This window comes from Sciurus carolinensis, chromosome 2, assembly GCF_902686445.1.
Source record: "Sciurus carolinensis chromosome 2, mSciCar1.2, whole genome shotgun sequence".
In the NCBI taxonomy this organism is placed as follows: Eukaryota; Metazoa; Chordata; class Mammalia; order Rodentia; family Sciuridae; genus Sciurus; species Sciurus carolinensis.
In genome coordinates this window covers 101866918-101892786 of record NC_062214.1, presented here as the reverse complement: position 1 = coordinate 101892786, position 25869 = coordinate 101866918, and the positions used below count along the sequence as shown (strand labels likewise).

Genomic DNA, 25869 nt, shown 5'->3' with positions numbered 1-25869 from the left:
CCTAAGCAACTTAGCAAGACCCTGTCTCAAAATAAAAAATAAAAAGGGCCGGGGATGTGGCTCAGTGGTTATGTGTCCCTGGGTTCAACCCCTAGTACCAAAAACAAAACAAAACAAAACAAACAAAAAAAAAGAATTGACGTAGAGTTTTGTGGGTTTTTTTGGGGGGTGGGGAAGTGGCTTGAACTTAGGACCCAGTGTATGCTAAGCATGCACTATACCACAGCCACACTTCCATAGGTCAGATTCCCTTGACCATAATCAGTATTATAAGGAAAAATCGTCAGTATGCCTAAGACTGAGGAGTTATTCAGAAAAATTGTATTCTTTCTATCATGTCTCATTACTGTGTCCTATAGGCAGTTCAATCTAACTCTCTTTAATCAAATGGTTTTAGAATTGGAAAGAACACACAAGTTCATGTAGTCTAGGTTGTTTTTGTTTTTGTTTTTGGTACTGGGGATTGAATCCAGGAATGCTTACTTGCTGAGGCTGACCTTGAACTTGGGATCCTCCTGCTTTAGCCTCCTGAGTCACTGGGATTACAGTTGTGTGCCAACATGCTCAGCAGCGTAATCTAGGTTTTTTCAACCTTGGCACTACTGACATTTGGGAATGGATAATTTTTTTGTTGTGAGGAACTGCCCTATATATCACCGAATATTTAACAGCAGCCCTAGCTCAGTACATGCCAATGGCAAACTCCCCATCCCACCCCTGTTTTGAACTGTACCTGAGGTATAGTTTTAATCAGGTGTGGTAAAATGACAGACACAGAGAAACAACTGCCTTGAAGAAAAGAATTTATTATGCACGGTTCCCAAGAGCTGGAGGCAGTCCTCACAGGGACACATGAGGAAGCACCCTGTTTGGTCAGGAAGAAGAAAGAGAAAGGAGCAACAATGGCCCAGAGCCTTTATTGTGATTTCTGAGGTGAAGGCTCCAGGCTGTAGAATCAGTCTTTAGTTGTCTAGTACCTGGCCCTGGTGTGCTTAGGGCAGGGGAATTATTGGCTTGAAGTGTAAGAGTTAGGTAAAAGATTACTGGGGTCCTGGGGCCTAGATTGACTGGTTTGCATATGAAAGTTATACAATTGGAGGGTTGGGTAGAAGGAGGGATTATTGCTATCTCTAGAAATTAGCTGGCACTGGGAGTGGCCATCTCTAGAGGATTGGCAAAGTCCCTAAGATGTCAGAGCATTATAAAATACAGAAAATAAAAAATGCAATTTAATACTCCAACCCCCAGTTTAACAAGCAAAAATGTTCTCAGACATTACCAAGTATCCGTCCTCTAGGAAGTAAAAAAGCCCCTGGTTGAAAAACAGTCTAGTCCCTGCCCTCTGTTTTACAAATGTGAGACAAAAGAGGTGACTTGCCTCAGTATTACAGTTAGGGAAAGAACTGAAACTAGATTCTTCACTGCCTGATTGGTGTCTGGGATCTGGCAGTCTTTCTATTAAACTGCAGTGAGTCCCCTCTTGAACTTATGCACTGTAGTATCAGTCTAAAGTCTGATTACTTATATTTTCTTATTTGCAAATCCTTGGCCTACTTCTTGTATGGGGGAAGTTGAGCTCTAATCTCTGAATGTATTTTGTACATTCCCCAACCCCATTTGAAACTCCTTCATCCTCAGATTCTATTAGTCAAGACCAGAAAAGCAGTGATGTTTATTGACAGCATGCCACTTGTCAGGTAATGTTTTTTGAGAGTTAAAGTAAAGTACTGAATGGGAAAAGAGGGCAAGGGTAGTTGTAGCTGCTTCAGCTAGAGACACTGTAGCTTACCAAGTCTCAAAGGGTTGGATAAGAGCATATGAAGATATGAATGGCATCTTGTTATATTTTAAAGGGCTATTTTATTGTTCTTATGCTGTAGTTATATGTATGTATTTGATAACTCACTATAGTTTCATAAAACATCTATTTCCAAAAAACAGACAGCACAGGTAAAAGATATTTTATTCATTTCCAGGGCTGGGAGTATATTGCTACAACAAAATTACACTACAAGGAACTGGGATTGTGACTCAGTGGTAGATCATTTGCCTAGCATGCACAAGGCCCTGAGTTTGATCCCTAGCACTGGGGGAAAAAAATTCTTCAAGGGAGACACGTTAGTTTGTTAAGTGATTATGATCTATTAACTTGATTAGAATGTATTTCTAATGAAGCTTAGTGTATGGGTTTATATATAACCTCTGAAACCAGTGAGCTGCATTTACTTTGTGGTCAAAGATTATTTAAGGGGCCAGGATTTCAGCTAACATTTTAAAACTGTGTGTTCCATAGGGGTTTGAGCAGGCAGGTGGTATAATGCAACTCCATTACTTCCACCACCATAAAATAGCAATACGTGTGCTTTACTGATGTAGGAAGAAAATAACTTCTTTATTAATTTGCCTCAGTGAGCATCTTTCCTTTTTTAATTTTTTTTTGTTGTAGATGGACACAATTTTTTATTTATTTTATTTATGTGCTGCTGAGGATTGAACCCAGTGCCCCATGCAAGCACACTACCACTGAGCTGCAACCCCAGCCCATTGAGCATTTTTCTTTAAGAGTATTCTAAAATCTTTACTCATTAAATGTTTGGGGTGGGGTGGGGATAACCTATAGATCTAGTGTACGCATAGTATAGTACAGTATACTAGACTCAGAGATACAAGAGTGAACAAAACAAATGTAATATTTGCCCTCACTGTGCAGGAATGGGGGGATTTAGACTTAAATATAACATATTAGAAGAATGATGAACACTAGGAACTCTGAGTCACAATGACAGGTAGAAAAAGCTTCCTTGTGGGCATGTAGCTGCAGTCTTAAAAATAAGAAGCACTGGCAAACTGTATCCAAAAACATATTAAGAATATTGTGCACCACGATCAAGTGGGGTTCATCCCCGGAATGCAAGGATGGTTTAACATCTGCAAATCAATAAACTATTCAAAAAGTTGACAAAACAAAAAGTTGGTTCTTTGAGAAAGTAAACAAAATAGACAAACCCTTAGCCACACTAACAAAGAGAAGGAAATTACTAAAATTCGTGATGAAAAAGGAAATATCACGACAGACACCACTGAGATACATAACATAATTAGAAGCTACTTTGAAAATCTGTATTCCAACAAAATAGAATCTACCGAAGACATTGACAAATTTCTAGAGACATATGCTCCTCCCACACTGAACCAGGAGGACATACACAATTTAAACAGATCAATATCAAGCAATGAAATAGAAGAAACCATTAAAAACCTACCATCCAAGAAAAGCCCGGGACCAGACGAATTCTCAGCCGAGTTCTACAATACCTTCAAAGACGATCTCATTCTAATACTTCTCAAAGTATTCCAGGAAATAGAAAAGGAGGGGACCCTACCAAATTCATTCTATGAAGCTAATATCACCCTTATACCCAAACCAGGCAAAGACACATCAAGGAAAGAAAATTTTAGACCAATATCCTTGATGAATACAGATGCAAAGATCCTTAACAAAATATTGGCAAACCGTATCCAAAGCATATTAAGAAAATCGTGCACCACGATCAAGTGGGGTTCATCCCCGGAATGCAAGGATGGTTTAACATCTGCAAATCAATAAACATAATTCATCATGTCAATAGACTTAAGGATAAGAATCATATGGTTATTTCAATTGATGCGGAAAAAGCGTTTGACAAAATACAACACCCCTTTATGCTCAAAACACTAGAAAAAATAGGGACAGTAGGAACATACCTGAACATTGTAAAGGCTATTTATGCTAAGCCCATGGCCAACATCATTCTAAATGGAGAAAAACTGAAACCATTCCCTTTAAAAACGGGAACGAGACAGGGATGTCCTCTTTCACCACTTCTATTCAACATCGTTCTTGAAATACTAGCCAGAGCAATTAGACAGATTAAAGAAATTAAAGGGATACGAATAGGAACAGAGGAACTTAAGCTGTCACTATTTGCTGATGACATGATTCTATATTTAGAGGATCCAAAACACTCCTCCAGAAAACTTCTCATCAATGAATTCAGCAAACTAGCAGGCTATAAAATCAACACACATAAATCCAAAGCATTTTTATACACAAGCAATGAAACATCTGAAAGGGAAATGAGGAAAACAACTCCATTTGCAGTAGCCTCAAAGAAAATAAAATACTTGGGAATCAATCTAACCAAGAGGTAAAAGATCTCTACAATGAAAACTACAAAACATTGAAGAAATTGAGGAAGACCTTAGAAGATGGAAAACATCTCCCATGTTCTTTTATAGGCAGAATTAATATTGTCAAAATGGCCATACTACCAAAAGTGCTATATAGATTCAGTGCAATTCCAATTAAAATATCAATGATGTACCTTACAGAAATAGAGCAAGCAATCATGAAATTCATCTGGAAGAATAAGAAACCCAGAATAGCTAAAGCAATCCTTAGCAGGAAGAGTGAAGCAGGGGGTATCGCAATACCAGAACTTCAACTATACTACAAAGCAATAGTAACAAAAATGGCATGGTATTGGTACCGAAATAGACAGGTAGATCAATGGTACAGAATAGAGGACATGAACACAAACCCAAATAAATACAATTTTCTCATACTAGACAAAGGGGTCAAAAATATGCAATGGAGAAAAGATAGCCTCTTCAACAAATGGTGCTGGGAAAACTGGAAATCCATATGCAGCAGAATGAAACTAAACCCCTATCTCTCACCCTGCACAAAACTCAACTCAAAATGGATCAAGGACCTTGAAATCAAACCAGAGACCCTGCATCTTATAGAAGAAAAAGTAGGTCCAAATCTTCAACATGTTGGCCCAGGATCAGACTTCCTTAACAGAACTCCCATAGCACAAGAAATAAAACCAAGAATCAATAACTGGGATAGATTTCAAACTAAAAAGCTGTCTCTCAGCAAAGGAAACTATCAGCAATGTGAAGAGAGAGCCTACAGAGTGGGAGAAAATCTTTGCCACTCATACTTCAGATAGAGCACTAATTTCCAGAATCTATAAAGAACTCAAAAAACTCTACACCAAGAATACAAATAATTCAATCAATAAATGGGCTAAGGAAATGAACAGACACTTCACAAAAGAAGATCTGCAAGCAATCAACAGACATATGAAAAAATGTTCAACTTCTCTAGTAATAAGAGAAATGCAAATCAAAACTACCCTAAGAGTCCATCTCGCCCCAATTAGAATGGCGATTATCAAGAATACAAGCAACAATAGGTGTTGGAGAGGATGTGGGGAAAAAGGTACACTCATACATTGCTGGTGGGGCTGCAAATTAGTGCAGCCACTCTGGAAAGCAGTGTGGAGATTCCTCAGAAAGCTTGGAATGAACCACCATTTGATCCAGCTGTCTCACTCCTTGGCCTATACCCAAAGGACTTAAAATCAGCATACTACAGAGATACAGCCATATCAATGTTCATAGCTGCTCAATTCACAATAGCCAGATTGTGGAACCAACCTAGATTCAATTGATGAATGGATGAAAAACTGTGGTGTGTGTATATATATATATATATATATATATATATATATACACACACAATGGAATATTACTCAGCCATAAAGAATAATAAAATTATGGCATTTGCAGGCAAATGGATGAAATTAGAGAATATTGTGCTAAGTGAGATAAGCCAATCTCAAAAAACCAAAGGATGAATGATCTCGCTGATAAGCGGATGATGACACATAATGGGGGGTGGGAGGGGGGCAAGAATGGAGGAAGGAGGGACTGTATAGAGGGAAAAGAGGGGTGGGAGGGGTGGGGGTGAAGGAAAAAATAACAGAATGAATCAAACACCATTACCCTTTGTAAACATATGATTACACAAATGGTATGCCTTTACTTCATGTACAGATGAAACAACATGTATCCCATTTGTAATAAAAATAAATTTTTAAAAAATGAGAAACAAAAAAGACGGATGGTCTTCTAGGTACACATAAGGCCTTGTAACAGAAGGAAGTATATCACAAAAACAGGGGGAAAAAATATCTAGTCTGACTAGAATGGAGAGAATATATGAGATGAGGTTAAGGTAACAGATGAGGGAGTAGGAGTGAGGAATGAGGAGGATTGGGCATCTGATCCAGGGAGATCATTTGGGACGCTAATGTAACATTCTAGGCAAGCTTAGATCATAGTTTGGATTAAAGTAATGATGTTAGAAATGGGAAAACCATGATTGAGTTCTTAACAAAGTGAAAATGGATAGGATTTACAGATAGATTGGGAATGGATTCTTCATATAACATTCTTATCTTGATTTCAGAGTCTAAAGTAGAAATCTTGTTTTTCTTTTATCAGTCCCATAGACAATTTTGTATTATAAATACATACAGGAACAGACAGACCTCCTTTGTGGCTTATCTTTATAGGTCAGCTTTCTATATAATGAGAACTATTATTACATTAAGGAGAATGCCAATATGAATTTTATGAAAATTATTATCTTGGCAAATGGCCAGAGTTGAAGTGCTGTATTTTTTAGTCATAAACATTTATAACTAGGTATAAATGCACAGTTGTGAACATTTTCTATTATAATTATCTATGTACGATTACCCTTTATTTTTTATTTTATTTTATTTTACTTCTTTGGTACTAGGGATTGGACCCATAAGCACTTTACCACAGAACTACATTCCCAGGCCTTTTTTTTTTTTTTTTTGAGACAAAATCTTGCTAAGTTGCTGAGACTAGCCTTGAACTTGGGATCCTCCTGCCTCAGCCCCGCAATTCTCTGGGATTACAGGTCTGCACCACTGTGCCCAGCTGTAAGAGCAACCTTTATAATGAAAAGTTATCCTATAGTACCATGAGATTCAGCATCATTGCCAATATTAGGAGGTGTTACAAAAGAGGGTTGGGCCTTTTGTGTGACTTCTCTGGCCGCCTTTCATTTGTAGAGGAAAAGAATATCAGAAATAGGACTCAAGGCATTCTTATCTCTGGTTTTTGATAAACAAAAAGATGAGGCTTTCTTTATCTTGTCATCCTGTGTTATTTCTTACTTAGTGAAAATTTAGAGTAGGAACTGTTAAGAGACAACTTTAATCCATCATCTTCCCTCTAACCCCCACTCTCAGTCCATCTACTCAAAAAGGCTGTGTCCACATGAAAACCCAAGGACGCTAAATTTGTATCTGGCTGTATCTTAGGAATGCCTTGGGCCTTGAGCCGCAATGACAGTAATTGTTGCAAGTACATCCTAGTGCTCAAGTATATGCTATACAAACACAAAAGTAGAAGCATTCATATTATATCTATGCAAAATAAGTGAACATTAATCTGATATCCTATATTCCTATATATATCATGAGAAGGTCTGTAATTAAATGGAAGTCATTAGGAGGGAATGTTGTGTATAATCATTTAAAAATCGTTTGTGATAGAATTAGTTTTAATACCTAATTGCCTAGCAGTTTTTAAATATTAAGAAAATGACTTTTTATTACAATCCCTGAACACTTAAAAAAACTAAAGGGTGTTTCCTGCTAGTTGAATACTTTCTGAAAATATGTAGTTGCACATTTTAACAATAATGTAAATGAATTGTCTGTTTTCAAAAACAACAACTTCTTCCTTTGGAGCACTTTTATATTATTGCCTTAAAATCCTGCAGTGAGGTTTAATGCCTACATCACATTCTAGTCTGTAATTCTCTTACATGGGAAATATATGGAAACCTATAGTATTGCCATTCTTGGTACTAATAATGGGCAATATATTCTTTTTGGCAGAATGCCCTTTTGCCTGCAGGTTTCCGGCAAAAGAACCAGACGTCAAAGTCTGCCACAGGGCCTTTTGATAGAGAACACCTCCTTTCTTATCTGGAGAAGGAAGCATTGGAGCAAAAGGACAGGGAAGACTATGTGCCCTACACTGGAGAAAAAAAAGGTAAGCCCAGAATTTTGAAGTCATTATTTGATGGCATTGGATTTTTCTTTATATAGGTAGATAGGAGAAAATCTTGTTTTTAGAGGTACGCCATTCATAACTTTTAAAGATGCGATACTGTTGATTTAAAAATTTATCGTGCAGTTTAAACCCTTTACTTACATTATAAAAATGTAAAAATGTATTTTGCCAATGAGTTTTTTCTTAATGACTTGTGAGATTTTGCACAATGATTTTGTATGATCCTCCCTAATTTTCTAATGTCAGAAATCTGAAAGAGTGCTGTGGTAAATTTTTATACCAAATTCACTAGTGAATTACAGAGTGCAAATGTTAAAAATTGTCATGCATATTTTCAAAGACCCTTTTTTAAAGATATTTTCCTTTAGCATCCTTCACTAGTGCTTCCTAATCACTACTTCCAGGAAATTTTTCTAGGTCAACTCCTTCCCATTGCAGTGTCTGATCTTATCTATCCTCAGTGGAGACTTGAGAATAGCCTTTTTTTCTTTTTTTTTGTGGTACTCAGAATTGAAACCAGGATGTGGCACTCTGCTACTGAGTTACATCCCCAACCCTTTTTTATTTTTCGTCAAGACAGTCTCATTAAGTTGCTAGGACCACTGTGCCTGGCTTACACTGTTTTTTAATGTTCTCTGTGTGGTAGCACTTAAATGAAATGGGAGAAGTTTCTTGGCATTCACAGTTGGTCAGAATACAGTTGAGCCTAGAAAGCCAAACTCTGCCTGCACTCTTGTTTGCGATATCATGCATAGAATACTGGAGAATGGATGCAGCCTAGCAGAGCCAAAGATCAGCTCTATGGACACTATTTTTATATCTGAGTCTGTTATGGTCCAGGCAGGAGGAAAGGGATAGTATTTTTTTTCCTAGAAAGACTTTTGGCTTCTTATTTGGAAAGGTAGCCCTTTTTAAGAATTTTGGCCAGAGCTTTGTGTCATAGTTTAAAGAGAACCTAGAAAATTCATTTTAGCATTCTTGCTTCTAACAATACAGAATAGGTTATCTATAAGGTCTGTATCAGGTTCTTTTCAAAATTTTCTATCACCCATGGCTGGGATTGAGGCTCAGTGGTAGAGCCCTTGCCTAGCATGTGTGAGGCACTGGATTTGATTCTCAGCACCACATAAAAATAAAGGTAACATGTCCATCTACAACTAAAAATATTTTTTTAAAAAAATTATTTATCACCTCTCCCTGCCCCTCTGCTCTTTCTTTAGAGAGAGGTTTGTGTCCAAAGGCAGGCTGCTGATAGAATTCCTTCTTAACTTGCAAGAACTCAGTCTTTGTTAAGACCATTAGTTAATCAAATGAAGCCCATCAACATATCAAGGGTAGTCTGCTATATTCAAATTTCATTGGTTTAAATATTAATCTCAAGAATAAACACCTTAACAGAAACATCCAGCATAATATTTGACTAAATATCTGTGCACAGTAGCCAGCAAAGTTGATACATAAAATTAACCTTCACAGTATAGCAATAGATGGGACTATCACATCCTTCAGGTGTTTGTGACCAAAAAGAGGGTTGAAAACCAATGCAGGGACTTGAAGTGTGGTGAGTCATAAAGATAGGTAAAGACCTGTATGTATTTGTCACAGAAAAGACTGCTGGCGGGGCTGGGGTTGTGGCTCAGTGGTAGAGCACTTGCCTAGCATATGTGAGGCACTGGGTTCAATTCTCAGCACCACATAAAAAAATAAATAAAAATATTTTAAAAATATTAATTAAAAATATTTTTTAAAAAAAGATTGCTGATTATATTTGCTTCCATACAGACATACCTACACTATTGTTTATGGCTTTTTTTTCCCCCTCCAATACTAAGGAATGAACTCAGGGTGCTCTACCACTGAGCTACATCCCCAGCCCTTTATATATATATATATTTTTTTATTTTGAAAAGGAGTCTCTTTAAATTGCTCAGGCTAGCCTTGAATTTGTGATTCTTCTGCATACGCAGGAGAACAATTTTATGGGAACAAATATTGGTCAGTTACCTTTTATTATTCTGCATGTTCCAGGTGACCTCTGGGTAGGAAGAAAAATGGAGGTAAAAACAGGGAGAGATGTCAGAAAAAACTGGAATTTCAGGACAATAAGATGAGAAAATAAAAGATATGAAAGAGCTGCATTTATCCCAGACTGACTCAAGACGGATTTCTAATGTGCTCTCTAGTCATAACCTCTAGTTACCCAGGAAAAGATCTTGAAGAATTAAAGAAAATAGAGAATAATATGGAAAATGATAAATTGAGAGGGGGGAAAATAATTGAGATGAAGAATATGGATGACAATAGGAAAACAGTGCTGTATCTTCAACTATAAGAGTAGTAGTTTTGTTTCCTTTTACTTCTTTAGATTTTAAACGAGTAAAAAATGGAAATAGTTGAATCGGAAAGCATGTTTACAATCAGTGATTTGCTCCTTATACATTTGGTGTTCTTGTTGCCTCATTTAGCTACGTGTTAAAAATTGTTTATGAACAACTACGATACAGTGATTAAGACCAAGGCATATAAAAAGTATAATTAACTTTTTATTGCTTACAGAAAATGCACAGATTATCAGTATATAGCTTAATGAGTTATAAAGTGAACATACCCACATTATCAGCACCTTCAGAAAGCCCCTTCTTGCTCTCTGCAGTCACTTTTCCCTTTCTCCTTCCTAGAGGTAACCATCAACATAGCTTCTACTACAATAGATCTGCCAGTTTTGACTTTTATATACATGGATGCATACAGTCTGCTTCTCTGCCTCATCTATGTCATATAGTCTTTATGAGGACCAAATTTATTAATGAGTACACTGAAAATCACTGTAAAGAATCTTATGGATGATTACTACCAAACAAGAAATTTCCATTCTCTGTCAGGGATGAGTTGTCCAGAACCACAGAATCCACCTGATGGAAGCAGGTACAACAAACTGGGCAGAACCAACTGTTAAGCCATGTCGTGGTGCCATAGACCTGAAGAGAGCCAAATTCCTCTTCAAAAAAATTGGGGAACTTTAGATATAGAGCTCTGCTTTGAAATATAGCAAAATGCCAAATCTGGTGTTCTCAAATCCATCCTAGACTCTCATCCTTAAATCATTAGCCTTGTTTGTCTTTAGTCACTAATATGCCTACCTTTCAGTGCATCTCATCTCTAGGATCCTGATCACAGTCCAAAAGATCCTCAGAATATTTCTACATCTTACTAATATACTTCCTCATCAAGCCAGCTTGTTTATCCCTCTTAGCTCTAGAAAACCATTAACTTGTCTGTTTAAGATGCCTTTCCCGTGACTCAGTCCTGAACACCTGGGTTGAGACCCAGATTTTTTACTTAATAACATAGTTCAGAAGATTTTTGGATTTAGTAATCTCTCTCAGACAGTTAGGGGTTCTCCTACTTTTCATAAAACGGTTTAAAAACCTGCCTTTGTTAAAAACAAAAGCATTTGACTTTTTTTTTTTTAAACGTACCATTGGTCTATAAACTAAGTGTTTTTTCATATAAAGATGACTGAACTCAGAGTTGAGTAGCCAGTGGCTACTGAAGCCAATGCTTTACCAGAGAATATTACTTCCTCAAAGAGATGCCAGATTCACATGGTGATCTCTCTTTTTTTTTTTTTTTTTTTTTAAAGAACTATCAAATGAATGCTCAGTGTTTTAAAAGAAAAATTAGGAATCACTAAAAGGAACATTATCCTATCATTAGAGTTAACATCTTTCTCATATTCTGAAACTAACTGAAAGATGATTAATTGACTAAAAGGCATACCTGTTTCTGGAACTAAAATAAGTGAACTGACCAGGACAGGAAGAATTTTCATTAAACTGAAAAATTGCATATCTTCAGATTTTTTTCCTTTTGACCAAGAACAAATATATATATTCATGGCAAATTTTATGTTTCTGTTGCTTCAAAATGTTTTTTAAAAACCTGACTGGGCTGAGGGCATAGCTCAGTGACAGAGCACTTGGCCTAGCAAGCTCAAGGCCCTGGGTTCAAATCTCAGCACTCCCCCGCAACCCCCACACCCCTGCAAAAAAAAAAAAAGGGTCAGTGGTGGAGCACATGCCTATCATACCCCCAGGCACTGCAAAAAAAAACCCAAAACCAAGCAAAATAAAAAATGGATAGAGTAAGAAGGACATTTGAGAGTTATTATATGTAGATAAATTAATAACTTTCATGATTTGTGGAATGATTACTTATAATTATACATTTTATGGAATCAAAAGTATATGTCAACATCGGAGAAGGAGGGATTAATCCTAGTTAAGTGAAACTCCAAGGCCTCATGTCTTACATGCAGTTTATCATGTCTTAGATGCAGTTTAGGAAACATTTTGTTCTACACTAATAAATTTTGTATCTCTAATAGTATAATTTGAGTAACAGCAGAAAAGAAGGCATTAGGCAGCTAGTAAGGGCATAGCTGAAAGATGTGTTTAAGAATTCTTTTTAAGTGCATTATTTATAGGAGGACCAATAATATATAACTGTTAAATTCATCTAAACTTAATAAGTTCACAGTGGGAATAATACTATCATGGTATCTTGGCATAATTAATGGAAATAACTTTCTTAATGAGTCTGAATGTTGCAAAACTAAATATTTAAAAAATTAACATAATTTGTTTCTTTTACTTATAAAAAATATATATGTGTATTTGTACTGGGGATTGAACCCAGGAGTGCTTTACCGCTGAGCTATATCCTTAGCCCCTTTTATTTTTATTTGGAGACATTTATTATTTATTTATTTATTTATTTATAGTTATAGATGGACAGAATGCCTTTATTTTATTTGTTTATTTTTATGTGGTGCTAAGGATTGAACCCAGCACCTCACACGTGGGTGCTCTGCTACTGAGCTATAGCTGCAACCCTGAGACAGGGTTTTGCTAACTTTTTAAAGATGGCCTTCATCTTGGAATCCTCATGTCTCAGCCTTCCAAATCACTGGCACTACAGGTTATATATACCTGTAATCCCAGCACTTGTAGATATAGTTTCAAAATATCAGAAAAATTTGTAACTTTTTCCTCTTTAAAATTTTGCAAAATATGAACTGAGGCATAGTCCAAGGCAAGGATGAAAGTATTCATCCAGGTTTCCCTGAGAATAGTGAAAATGCACAAAATGCTGACGATGTTGTTGACTGTTTCGCATCTCATTTTTATGATCATAAATATTCTGTCTCAGAGCATTGTCATGAATTTGTTACTTGGAGAAATAATTTGCCCCAGGCTTTAATATTTTTTACTGCCTGTCATTTTGCTTTGCTTTGCTGCTGGTCCTCCTCCCTATTACTAGTATCATGCTTCACCCTTCCCAAGACAGACTTTTTTTTCCTGTGTTCCTTATTTCATGACTGAACCAGAGCCATGACTGCACCTTATACATTATCCAGAGGCATGCCACTGAATTCCATTTGAGCTGCTGACTCATCCAGGATGGGCTCCTCCCTTCCTTGCAGAATGTTCCTACTCTTCCTTGTTTTTGCCTTTCCCACCCTGAGAATGAAATGCCTTAAGAATCTTGTACACCACCTTGCTTTTCCAGAGGTATATTTAACCAGGTTCCTTTAAACTAAAGACTTCTCATATGCGTTCCAATTTATTTATTCTCAATTACCTTAGCTTTCCAGAAATTTATTGTAGTCACTCTTTACCCTAAAAATAACTTTCCTTACCTTGCTTAATACACGATTTCTTTGGAGGAAACTTGATCTCTTAGTAAGCCAGAAAGATGTGCCTAAATTAAGAAGTTTATGTAACTGCCAGTGGGCAACTGGCTTCCAATAAATTCAGGATACAACTGTCTATTTTTTGTAGTCATATTTTATGAGTCTGAAATGTCCCTTGTATACCTCTGAAAAATCGTCTTCCCAGGCACTGAAGGTGGTACTTGAAATGAGCTTCTTAAATTAGCCATGCACACTCTGGCATCTGCATTTCAGCCTGCTCACCCTGTATCATTGGAATGATTTATACTAGTTTTCCTTTTTGGGTAAGGAGTTAGCCAGATGAATGGTTCATCACTCATATTAAGACTTTTTTCTATGGGAAACCTTTCCTGGATAACCATACCCACTCTGGATGTTTTTTTTCCTCCAGCATTTCTACATATAATTTACGTATCATAGAGTACTTTTAATTGTTTCAGAAATCATGCCATGAAGGTGTGTTACTAGTTTCTTTTAATAAGATCTCTTCTTGATGAATTGTCCTTTTATTATTATGAAAAGAGCTTTATCCATGGTAATATTCTTTGCTCTAAAATGTACTTTGTCTGATATTAATGGAAAAAAATCTTGCTTTCTTTGACCTTTTATTTTATTTTATTTTTTTCATGGTGCTGGATATTAAACACAGGGCCTTATGTATGCTAGGCAGCTAGGCAGGCACCCTACCACTAAGCTTCTTGCCCAGCCCTTGCTTTCTCTTAATTATTGTTAGCATGGTATATCTTTTTTATTTGGCCAATCTGTTTCTTTTTTTCCCTTTTCCTCTCTTGTTTTTTAGTTTCTACTTAACTTTTGAACACATAGAATATAAATGTAATAAATTTTAATACCTTTCCTTGCTTTATTTTGTTATCTGTTATTGCTAAGTCAATTTTGATAGACTGACATTTTTCCTTCCCCTTATGGTTTGAATTTTCTTGCTTCTTTATATGCTGGCAATTTTTTATTGAATATTAGTTTTTAACTTTTAGAAGCTAGATATATTGATATCTCTATAAATATTGAGTTTCATTCTGGGATACAGTTAAGTTCCTTGAAAGTCTCATTCTTTAGAATCTTGCTTTTAAGATCTGTTAGGTTGGCCAGGCACAGTGGCACACACCTATAATCCCAACAGCTTGGAAGGCCGAAGCAGGAGAACCTTGAGTTGAAAGTCAGCTTCAGCAACTTAGCAAGGCCCTAAGCAACCCAGCAAGACCCTGTCTCTAATAAAATAGAAAAAAAAGTTTTGGAGATATGGCTCAGTGGTTAAGCACCCCTGGGTTTAATCCCCAGTACCAAAAAAAAAAAAAAATTGTTAGGTGGGACTGGAATGGGACTGGAGCCATGTTCAGCTAATGATTTCCCCACTCCTGAGGCAAGGCCTTTCTGAGTTCCCTACTCAATTATTGTACTGTGAATTCTGAGGTTTTCCAGTCTGGCTGGTGGGAACAGAAGCTATTCCTAGCCCTGTGTGAATGCATGCACTGTAACTTCTAATATTTCAGATGTTTTTTCCCTTGACTCAAGGTAATTTACTCACATTCATGTGTGGATCAATGATCTGAGTATTCAAGGCAACCCCCTGCACAGCTCTTGGGTTCTTTCTCTGTGCAGCTCTCTTTTCTTCAATCCTCTGTTCTGCAAATGCTAGCCACCTTGTTCTCTCTGGACCTCATCTTTGTTTCTGCAGCTCAGAGGTTGCCAGGATCTGCCTGAATTCCTGCTCCCTACTCTAATGCCTGGAAATTTTCTCTAGGGAATAAGCTAAGCAACTGTAGAACCCACACCCCACCCCCTCATTCTCAGGGATCACTATCTTTGTTGCCTGATGATCAGTGTCTTGAAAACTTGTTTCATATATTTTGTCCACTTAGTGGTTGTTTCATGCATGTAGATAAATTCCATCTTGGCTAAAAGTAGAAGACTAGCTATCCCCTGTGTCAGTCAGCTCTCTATCACTGTAACAAAATACCTGAGATCATTAACTTATAAGAAGAAAAGGATTGTTTTGGCTCACATTTTTGGATATTCTAGTCTATAATCAACTGATCCCATTGCTTTGGGACTGTGTTGAGGCAGCACAGTCTTGATGGGAGTGCATGGTGGAGCAAAACTGCTTACTTCATGAGCCAGGGAGCAAAGAAGGCAGAAGGGGTTAGGGTCCCACAGTCCCCTTTAGGGACATGTTCCCTCCCAACACACACGACCTAAGTAACTTCTCTCTCAAGGCCCTACTTCTCAATGGTTCTACCATCTCCCAGTAACATCAACCTGGGAACCAATACTTCAACACATGGTCCTCTGAGAAACATTCAAGATCCAACCTATAGTACTCCTCCAAATAAAAGATTTCTTATTCTTCTTACAATGTCTTTCTATCTCATTATCTAGTATACACTAAATGTTGTTTGAATAAATTAGCACATATTGGTGACCATATGTCATATTGTCGAATAGGTATCGTGTATTATTGGGTCAAAACAAAAGCACCCTTCCAGAATCTGCCCCCTCATCCTTTAGTTTGGCTGGTTTGAGGTTTGTGTGATTGCTATCAAAAGATATGTCCCAAACCCCTTGGAAATATAGTGATGTAGTTACCTTAAATCTTTTCTGGAACAAGGCAACTAATTAGATAGTAAAAATTAGAGCCTTTCAACTCAGTAGAAATTAAACAAATAAGAGCCATCTCTTTTTTTTTTTTTAAATATGTTTAGGATGGAATTTATGACTAAGATAATTCTTAACATTTGTTGTAGCTGTAACTTGGTATCAGAGCAAAAGAGATGAGGACTAGTGAAAGAAGGTCCTTGACAATAAAATTGTTGACATGGTTCACAGTATCCCATACTGATTTTGTGACAATAACAAGAATCTTGGCAGGGTATTCTTTTTTAATTTTTTCCTTGTCACAAATGTGTTTTTGGATAACTGCCATACATTTCAGTTATTGTTATATGAATTCTTATCTTGGTTTCTTCTATTTCCTTAGCTGCCACTTTGTGGTTATAGAAACATTACTGAACTAGTTTTACATTCTTAGCAACCAGTAGTCACAGCCCTTTTTTAATTTGTTTTATTTCAGTTGGGGGTGACTGATGTGTTTTTTTTATACTTGTCTGAGTGACTTTTTCTGATCTAGTCATTGCTTATTTTGTATTTTGCTACAGTGTAAAGAATTAAAATTTCGATTTTTAAAATTCTAGTTTTGGATTTTTGCATGTTAAATAGGGAAATGAATGGCATTTAGATAGAATGCTGTCTACTGAAGGACAGAAATGAGTAGCTATTTTCTCAGACATTTTTTTTAATACATGTATTAAAAGTTACAAGCCTAGGCTTTTTGACCATATTTCAAGAGGAAAAATAAAATTAGATCAATCAAAGTTAAATTCGTAAACTTTCAGATTATAGGGCTGAAGGTGTAGTTCAGTGATTGAGCATGTGTTTCACATGTACCCCTGGGTATAATCCCCACTATCCCTTTCCCCCAAAATTATACAGATTAATGGTTATCAATCTCAGTAAGAATCAGAGTCACCTCTGGAGCTTTTGCAAAATATCCATGCCTAGCCAGTCCTCATTCTGAATTTAAGAATCACTGATATAGATACTTGAGACGATGTGGTTTTAATTTTTCTGGGGTTGCCAATTTGTTTTGAAAATAGCTCTCTCTTCCTCCCCCCTGCCCCAGACACACACACTCAGGTGCAAGAAATTTGGGGGCAGTATGGATAAGCATACTATGTTATGTTATGTTTACTATAAACCAGTTCCTTTATGTAGGTTAAATCATCTTATTGAGATTTCTGCAAGTAAATAATCATGACTTGAAAAAAACATAAGAATTAAGATGATTGTAATAAAGTAGAATACTAATACATTTATTAAATGATTTTAGATAAAAGGTGAATCAAATTCGCAGGATTTTTCATGTTTATTAGACATGGCTGAATGTGTTGTCTTTTTATTATTGATTGGTAAATATTCCTTATATATTCTGAACACAAGTCCCTTGTATCAGATACATGATTTGTAAAGAGTTGCTTCTATTTGGTGGGTCATCTTTTCACTTTCATGATGGTATAATTTACCTCACAAATGTTAATTTCGATATAGTCCAGTTTATCTATTTTTTTTCTTCTGTGCTTTGGCCGTCATATCTGAAAACCATTGCCTAACTCAAAATCATAAAGATATAATGTTGTGGATTTTTTTCCTACAAATTATATAGTTCAACTCTTACGTTTAGGCCTATAATCCACTTTGAAATTAATACTTGTGTACAGTGTAAGGTAGGGGATCCAAGTTGTGTATTACATTTTGAAATTGGCATAATGAATCCACCAACTTTGAACTTTGTCATGATTGATTATTTCTGGATCCCTTGGATTTCTGTATGCCTTTTTGGATTAGCTTGTTACTTTCTATAAAACAGATCTGGTAGTCAGTTTTCCATTTCTGTGACAGAATACCAGAGAAAAAGAAAAGAGGAAAGTTGATCCTAGTTTATAGTTTTAGAGGTTTTGGTCCATGGTCACTTGGCTTTATTGTTTCTGAACCATTGGTGAGATAAAACATCATGGCAGGGAGGGTGTGGCAAAGCAAAGCTGCTCACCTTGTGGCAACCAAGAAGTAGAGAGAAAAAACAAGGTGCAGGGGACAAAATATAGTTCCCAAGGGCACAGCCCTGAGGCCCCACTCCCCTTAATCAGCTCCCACCTCATAGTTTCCACCACCTCCTAATAGACGTATGAATCCATCAATGGAGTAATCCACTGATGAGATTAAAGCCCTCAGAATCCAGTCACTTCCCCAGAACCTCACCTCAGAGTGTTGGTGCAAAGACTTTAGGGGACATTCCAGATCAAAATCAACAGTGGCCAACTGGGATTTTGAAAGGGATTGTTTAAATCTGTAAATCAATTTGTAGACACACCTTTATATTTATAATACTAAACTTGGACACCATCTAGTTTATACTAGTATAGAACTTTTTTGTTTTCTATAATTAGATTTTATGTTTGTGCATTTAAAAAATTCTTGCAGTATATTAATATCAAACTAATCATGAAGAGAATATAAAAGGGATTAATATGTATTATTTAAAACACAATATTGGATAAACGAAATGTCTCTACAGCAAAATTTTCTGCATACAGAGAAATTATCATAAAGAGGAGTGCCAGAAGAGGTCTCTAACTACGTGAGAGCTTTATAAAATACAGGAAAAATCTCTTATCACAGAATCCGTAGGTCCTTGGAGTTTCATTTTCTTTTGCCCATTGCTTTTTTTGTTGTTTTTTTTTAATTTATTTTTATTGTAAATAAATGGGATACATGTTGTTTCTGTTTATACATGGAGTAACAGCATACCATTTGCGTAGTCATACATTTACATAGGTAATGATGTTTGATTCATTGTTATTTTTTCCATCCCCCCCACCCCTCCCACCCCTCTTTTCCCTCTATACAGTCCCTCCTTCCTCCATTCTTGCCCCCCTCCCATCCCCCATTATGTCATCATCCGCTTATCAGTGAGATCATTCGTCTTTTGGATTTTTGAGATTGGCTTATCTCACTTAACATGATATTCTCCAATATCATCCATTTGCCTGCAAATGCCATAATTTTATTATTCTTTATGGCTGAGTAATATTCCATTGTATTTATATACCACAGTTTCTTTATCCATTCATCAATTGAAGGACATCTAGGTTGGTTCCACAGTCTGGCTATTGTGAATTGAGTAGCTATGAACATTGATGTGGCTGTATCTCTGAAGTATGCTGATTTTAAGTCCTTTGTGTATAGGCCAAGGAGTGGGAAAGCTGGGTCAAATGGTGGTTCCATTCCAAGTTTTCTAAGGAATCTCCACACTGCTTTCCAGAGTGGCTGCACTAATTTGCAGCCCCACCAGCAATGTATGAGTGTACCTTTCCCCCACATCCTCTCCAACACCTATTGTTGCTTGTATTCTTGATAATCGCCATTGTAATTGGGGTGAGATGGAATCTTAGGGTAGTTTTGATTTGCATTTCTCTTATTACTAAAGATGGTGAACATTTTTTCATATGTTTGTTGATTACTTGTAGATCTTCTGTGAAGCATCTGTTCATATTCTTAGCCCATTTGTTGATTGGGTTATTTGTGTTCTTGGTGTAGAGTTTTTTGAGTTCTTTATATATTCTGGAAATTAGTGCTCTATCTGAAGTATGAGTGGCAAAGATATTCTCCCACTCTGTAAGCTCTCTCTTCGCATTGCTGATAGTTTCCTTTGCAGAGAGAAAGCTATTTAGTTTGAATCTATCCCAGTTATTGATTCTTGGTTTTATTTCTTGTGCTATGGGAGTCCTGTTAAGGAAGTCTGATCCTAAGCCAACAAGTTGAAGATTTGGACCTACTTTTTCTTCTATAAGATGCAAGGTCTCTGGTCTGATTCGAGGTCCTTGATCCATTGTGAGTTGAGTTTTGTGCAGGGTGAGAGATAGGGGTTTAGTTTCATTCTGCTGCATATGGATTTCCAGTTTTCCCAGCACCATTTGTTGAAGAGGCTATCTTTTCTCCATTGCATATTTTTGACCCCTTTGTCTAGTATGAGAAAATTGTATTTATTTGGGTTTGTGTTCATGTCCTCTATTCTGTACCATTGATCTACCTGTCTATTTCGGTACCAATACCATGCCATTTTTGTTACTATTGCTTTGTAGTATAGTTGAAGTTCTGGTATTGCGATACCCCCTGCTTCACTCTTCCTGCTAAGGATTGCTTTAGCTATTCTGAGTTTCTTATTCTTCCAGATGAATTTCATGATTGCTTGCTCTATTTCTGTAAGGTACATCATTTGGATTTTATTTGGAATTGCACTGAATCTGTATAGCACTTTTGGTAGTATGGCCATTTTGACAATATTAATTCTGCCTATCCAAGAACACGGGAGATCTTTCCATCTTCTAAGGTCTTCCTCAATTTCTTTCTTCAATGTTCTGTAGTTTTCATTGTAGAGATCTTTTACCTCTTTCGTTAGATTGATTTCCAAGTATTTTATTTTTTTGAGGCTATTGCAAATGGAGTTGTTTTCCTCATTTCCCTTTCAGATGTTTCGTCACTTGCATATAAAAATGCTTTAGATTTATGCGTGTTGATTTTATAGCCTGCTAATTTGCTGAATTCATTGATGAGGTCTGAAAGTTTTCTGGAGGAGTGTTTTGGATCCTCTAAATATAGAATCATGTCATCAGCAAATAGTGACAGCTTAAGTTCCTCTGTTCCTATTCGTATCCCTTTAATTTCTTTAATCTGTCTAATTGCTCTGGCTAGTATTTCAAGAACGATGTTGAATAGAAGTGGTGAAAGAGGACATCCCTGTCTCGTTCCCGTTTTTAAAGGGAATGGTTTCAGTTTTTCTCCATTTAGAATGATGTTGGCCATGGGCTTAGCATAAATAGCCTTTACAATGTTCAGGTATGTTCCTACTGTCCCTATTTTTTCTAGTGTTTTGAGCATAAAGGGGTGTTGTATTTTGTCAAACGCTTTTTCCGCATCAATTGAAATAACCATATGATTCTTATCCTTAAGTCTATTGACATGATGAATTATGTTTATTGATTTGCAGATGTTAAACCATCCTTGCATTCCGGGGATGAACCCCACTTGATCGTGGTGCACGATTTTCTTAATATGCTTTTGGATACGGTTTGCCAATATTTTGTTAAGGATCTTTGCATCTGTATTCATCAAGGATATTGGTCTAAAATTTTCTTTCCTTGATGTGTCTTTGCCTGGTTTGGGTATAAGGGTGATATTAGCTTCATAGAATGAATTTGGTAGGGTCCCCTCCTTTTCTATTTCCTGGAATACTTTGAGAAGTATTAGAATGAGATCGTCTTTGAAGGTATTGTAGAACTCGGCTGAGAATTCGTCTGGTCCCGGGCTTTTCTTGGATGGTAGGTTTTTAATGGTTTCTTCTATTTCATTGCTTGATATTGATCTGTTTAAATTGTGTATGTCCTCCTGGTTCAGTGTGGGAGGAGCATATGTCTCTAGAAATTTGTCAATGTCTTCGGTAGATTCTATTTTGTTGGAATACAGATTTTCAAAGTAGCTTCTAATTATGTTATGTATCTCAGTGGTGTCTGTCGTGATATTTCCTTTTTCATCACGAATTTTAGTAATTTCCTTCTCTTTGTTAGTGTGGCTAAGGGTTTGTCTATTTTGTTTACTTTCTCAAAGAACCAACTTTTTGTTTTGTCAACTTTTTGAATAGTTTCTTTTGTTTCAATTTCATTGATTTCAGCTCTGATTTTAGTTATTTCCTGTCTTCTACTACTTGTGCTGTTATTCTGTTCTTCTTTTTCCAGGGCTTTGAGCTGTAATGTTAGGTCATTTAGTTTTTGACTTTTCATTCTTTTCTGGAATGCACCCCATGCAATGAATTTTCCTCTTAGTACCGCTTTCATAGTGTCCCAGAGATTTTGATATGTTGTATCGTCATTCTCATTGACCTCTAAGAATTTTTTTATCTCCTCCCTGATGTTTTCTGTTATCTGTGTTTCATTCAATAGCATATTATTTAGTCTCCATGTGTTGAAGTAATTTCTGTTTTTTATTTTGTCATTGATTTCTATTCTCAGTCCATTATGATCTGATAGAACACAAGGCAGTATCTCTATTTTTTTGCATTTCCTAAGGGCTGCTTTGTGGCATAACATATGGTCTATTTTCGAGAAGGTTCCATGTGCTGCTGAGAAGAAAGTGAATCCGTTCCTTGATGGATGGAATATTCTGTATATGTCTATTAAATCTAGGTTATTGATTGTGTTATTGAGTTCTATGGTTTCTTTGTTTGATTTTTGTTTGGAAGATCTATCTAGTGGTGACAGCGGTGTGTTAAAGTCACCCAGAATTATTGTGTTGTGGTCTATGTGATTCCCGAAATTGAGAAGGATTTGTTTGATGTACAGGGATGCACCATTGTTTGGGGCATAAATATTTACTATCATTATGTCTTCCTGATTTATGGTTCCCTTAAGCAGTATGAAATGCCCTCCTTTATCCCTACTGACTAACTTTGGCTTGAAGTCCACTTTATCTGATATAAGGATGGAAACCCCGGCTTTTTTACTGAGTCCATGTGTGTAGTAGGCTTTTTCCCATCCTTTCACCTTTAGTCTGTGGATGTCTTTTTCTATGAGATGAGTCTCTTGCAGGCAGCATATTGTTGGGTCTTTCTTTTTAATCCATTCTGCCAGTCTGTATCTTTTGATTGATGAGTTTAGGCCATTAACATTCAGGGTTATTATTGAGATATGATTTGTATTCCCAGTCATTTTTCTTATTTTTGGTTTTTAAGTTGGCTTGGTTTCTCCTTTGAGTGGTTTTTCTCTAAGGTAGTTCCTCCCTTTGCTGACCTCCATTGTTGTTTTTCATTTCCTCCTCATGGAATATTTTGTTGAGAACATTCTGTAGTGCAAGCTTTCTATTTGTAAATTCTTTTAACTTTGGTTTATCATGGAAGGATTTCATTTCATCTTCAAATCTGAAGGTTAGTTTTGGTGGGTATAGGATTCTTGGTTGGCAACCATGTTCTTTCAGAGCTTGAAATACGTCGTTCCAGGCCCTTCTAGCTTTTAGAGGCTGGGTTGAGAAGTCGGCTACTATCCATATTGGTCTCCCCCTGTATGTAATCTGATGGGTGTCTCTCATGGCCTTCAAAATCCTATCTTTATTTTGAATGTTAGGCATTTTCATTATAATGTGCCTTGGTGTGGACCTGTTGTAATTTTGTGCATTTTGTGTTCTGTAAGTCTCTTGTATTTGATTTTCCATTTCATTCTTCAGGTTTGGGAAATTTTCTGATATTATTTCATTGAATAGGGTGTTCATTCCTTTGGTTTGTATCTCTGTGCCTTCCTCGATCCCAATAATTCTTAAATTTGGTCTTTTCATGATGTCCCATAGTTCTTGGAGGTTCTGTTCATGATTTCTTACCATCTTCTCTGTTTGGGCAACTTTATTTTCAAGATTCAATATTTTGTCTTCATTGTCTAAGGTTCTGTCTTCCAAGTGGTCTAGTCTTTTGGTGATGCTTTCCATTGAGTTTTTTATTTGGTTTATTGTTTCCTTCATTTCAAGGATTTCCGTTTGGTTTTTTTGAGAATCTCTATCTCTTTGTTGAAATGATCTTTTGCTTCCTGCAGGTGCTCTTTCAGCTTATTGGTATTATCATTCATTGCCTGCATTTGCTCTCTTATCTCATCCTTTGCTTCATGAATCATCTTAATCATGTATAATCTGAAGTCCTTTTCTGACATTTCGTCTAACATACTGTCATTGGATTCTATTAATATAGAATCTAGGTTTGTTGGGATCATTTTCTTCCCTTGTTTTTTCATGTTGTTCATGTATCTTCCCCTCTAACAGTGCAGATCTGGGGTATTGCAGATTTTCCCCATAGGCTTATAATGGCTCTATAGGTTTCCAAAACCCTTTTTTTAAGGGGAGATCAATATTAGCAGTGCCCAATTCAGATACTGTGCAATCCTAGACCAAATAACCCCTATGAGGACAACAACAAAATTGTCATAATAAACAGAATGAGTTCAAATATTATCTTCAATAAAACAAACAGATTTGCAATAAGGTCTGCAGTTTCTAATGGAGGACAAAGAGGATGCAGAGGGATGTAGAATGTGGCTGTTAATGGGATAAGAAAAGAATATACAGAAGTTCTAGATAATAGAAAGAGTGAGAGTGTAATCAAAAGAAATCAGATGTTAGCATGCAAAAAAGGGAGAAAGACTCTGAGGGAACAGGTAAACAAAAGGAAAAGAGCTAGAAAAGTAAAGAAATAAAAACTTAAATTTTTTCTATAAGGAGAAAAAAGAAAATCTACAGTATAACAGTCATATAGTAATGAAACCGCGCAGTGTTCAGTAGCCTGATGCATGAGAGGTACCTGACTATGAGCTTCAAGTCTCCAGCAGGCGTCTCAGGATGAGATTTGTCCCACCCAAAGATCGGAACTATGGCTTCCAGGATTTTATCCAAGATGGCCGCTCTGGCTTTGAAACGTGTTGGCATATGGGGAGCTGCAGCTCAGGGTGTGGCCGTGGTCAGCTGGATGTCCTGGAGGCGGGATGCGGTTGGTCAGGCAGGGGTCCTGGAGGTTGGGTGTGTTGGTGTGGTTGTGGGATCCTGGATGCTGGGTGCAGTCGGTCGGTCTGGGGTCCTGGTGATAGGGCACAGTCAGTTGGTCTGGGGGTCCTGGCGGCAGGGAGCAGTCAGTCGATGTGAGGGCCCCAGAGGCAGGGAGTGATAGGTTGGACTGTCCTGGAGACTGGGCTCAGTCAGTCCGGCCAGGGGTCCTACAGGGCCTGGCTGTTGTCTCAAAATGGCGGCAGCCACGTGTAACCAAACCTGCAGGTACTGTAACAGTGAACTTCCAGGCAACAGCAGACAGCTGGTGCTCCACTGGTGGTTGGCAATCAGTTTGCTGACTGTTGTGGGACGATCGCGAGGTGAACTTGTGCGTTGGGTGATGGACAGGCTAGAGGCAGGCAAATGGCAGGTGATAGGCGCCTGACAGTGGGCAATCTGCACTCAAAAAAGGCGTCGATATGCTGGCAGACTGCAGGTCATCACAGCAGACAAGTGGGGTAAACACCAGGGAATCGATAAGCAGCAAAAACTGCCTCACCAAGAAACAGATATCCTCTGCTTGAAACCAGAGTTACGGAGCGACAAGGAACACAGCCTCCCTCTAGTCCACCATCCGCCCCATTGCTTTTTATGATGAGATCCATTTTGTTGTTAAAGCATTAGCAAAAGCTTATACGTGGGAGAAATTAGATACGTATGAGGCCTCTTAAAAAATGTGGATGAGGATTACAAAAATAAACATCTTAGATTTTTGTGATGCTTTAGATTACATCAGTTCCTCAAATAAGACATAGGCAACTATTCAGTAGCTTGTGTGGTTTTCTTCCTGTTTTTTTTTTTAATTGACAAGTAAAAACTGTATATATTTTTGTTGTACTACATGATGTTTTGGTTTATACACATACTCTAGAAAGACTAAATGAAGCTATTTAACATAAGTATTACCTGCCTTTTCAATTTTATATGGTAAATAGCTTGTGTAGTTTTATTTAGTCAGTAAATACCATAATCCAGGGATTCTCAAC

General features: G+C 37.0%; 1 protein-coding gene across 1 annotated transcript in view; it reads left to right on the top strand.

Annotated features, from left to right (window-relative positions):
- Tmod3 (tropomodulin 3) overlaps nucleotides 1-25869 on the top strand; it is an 81483-nt gene that overhangs the window by 33634 nt on the left and 21980 nt on the right. Inside the window, exon 3 of the mRNA XM_047542081.1 lies at nucleotides 7773-7929. Within this exon, the coding sequence (XP_047398037.1) occupies nucleotides 7773-7929 (157 nt within the window). The remainder of the gene's footprint in view (nucleotides 1-7772; nucleotides 7930-25869) is intronic.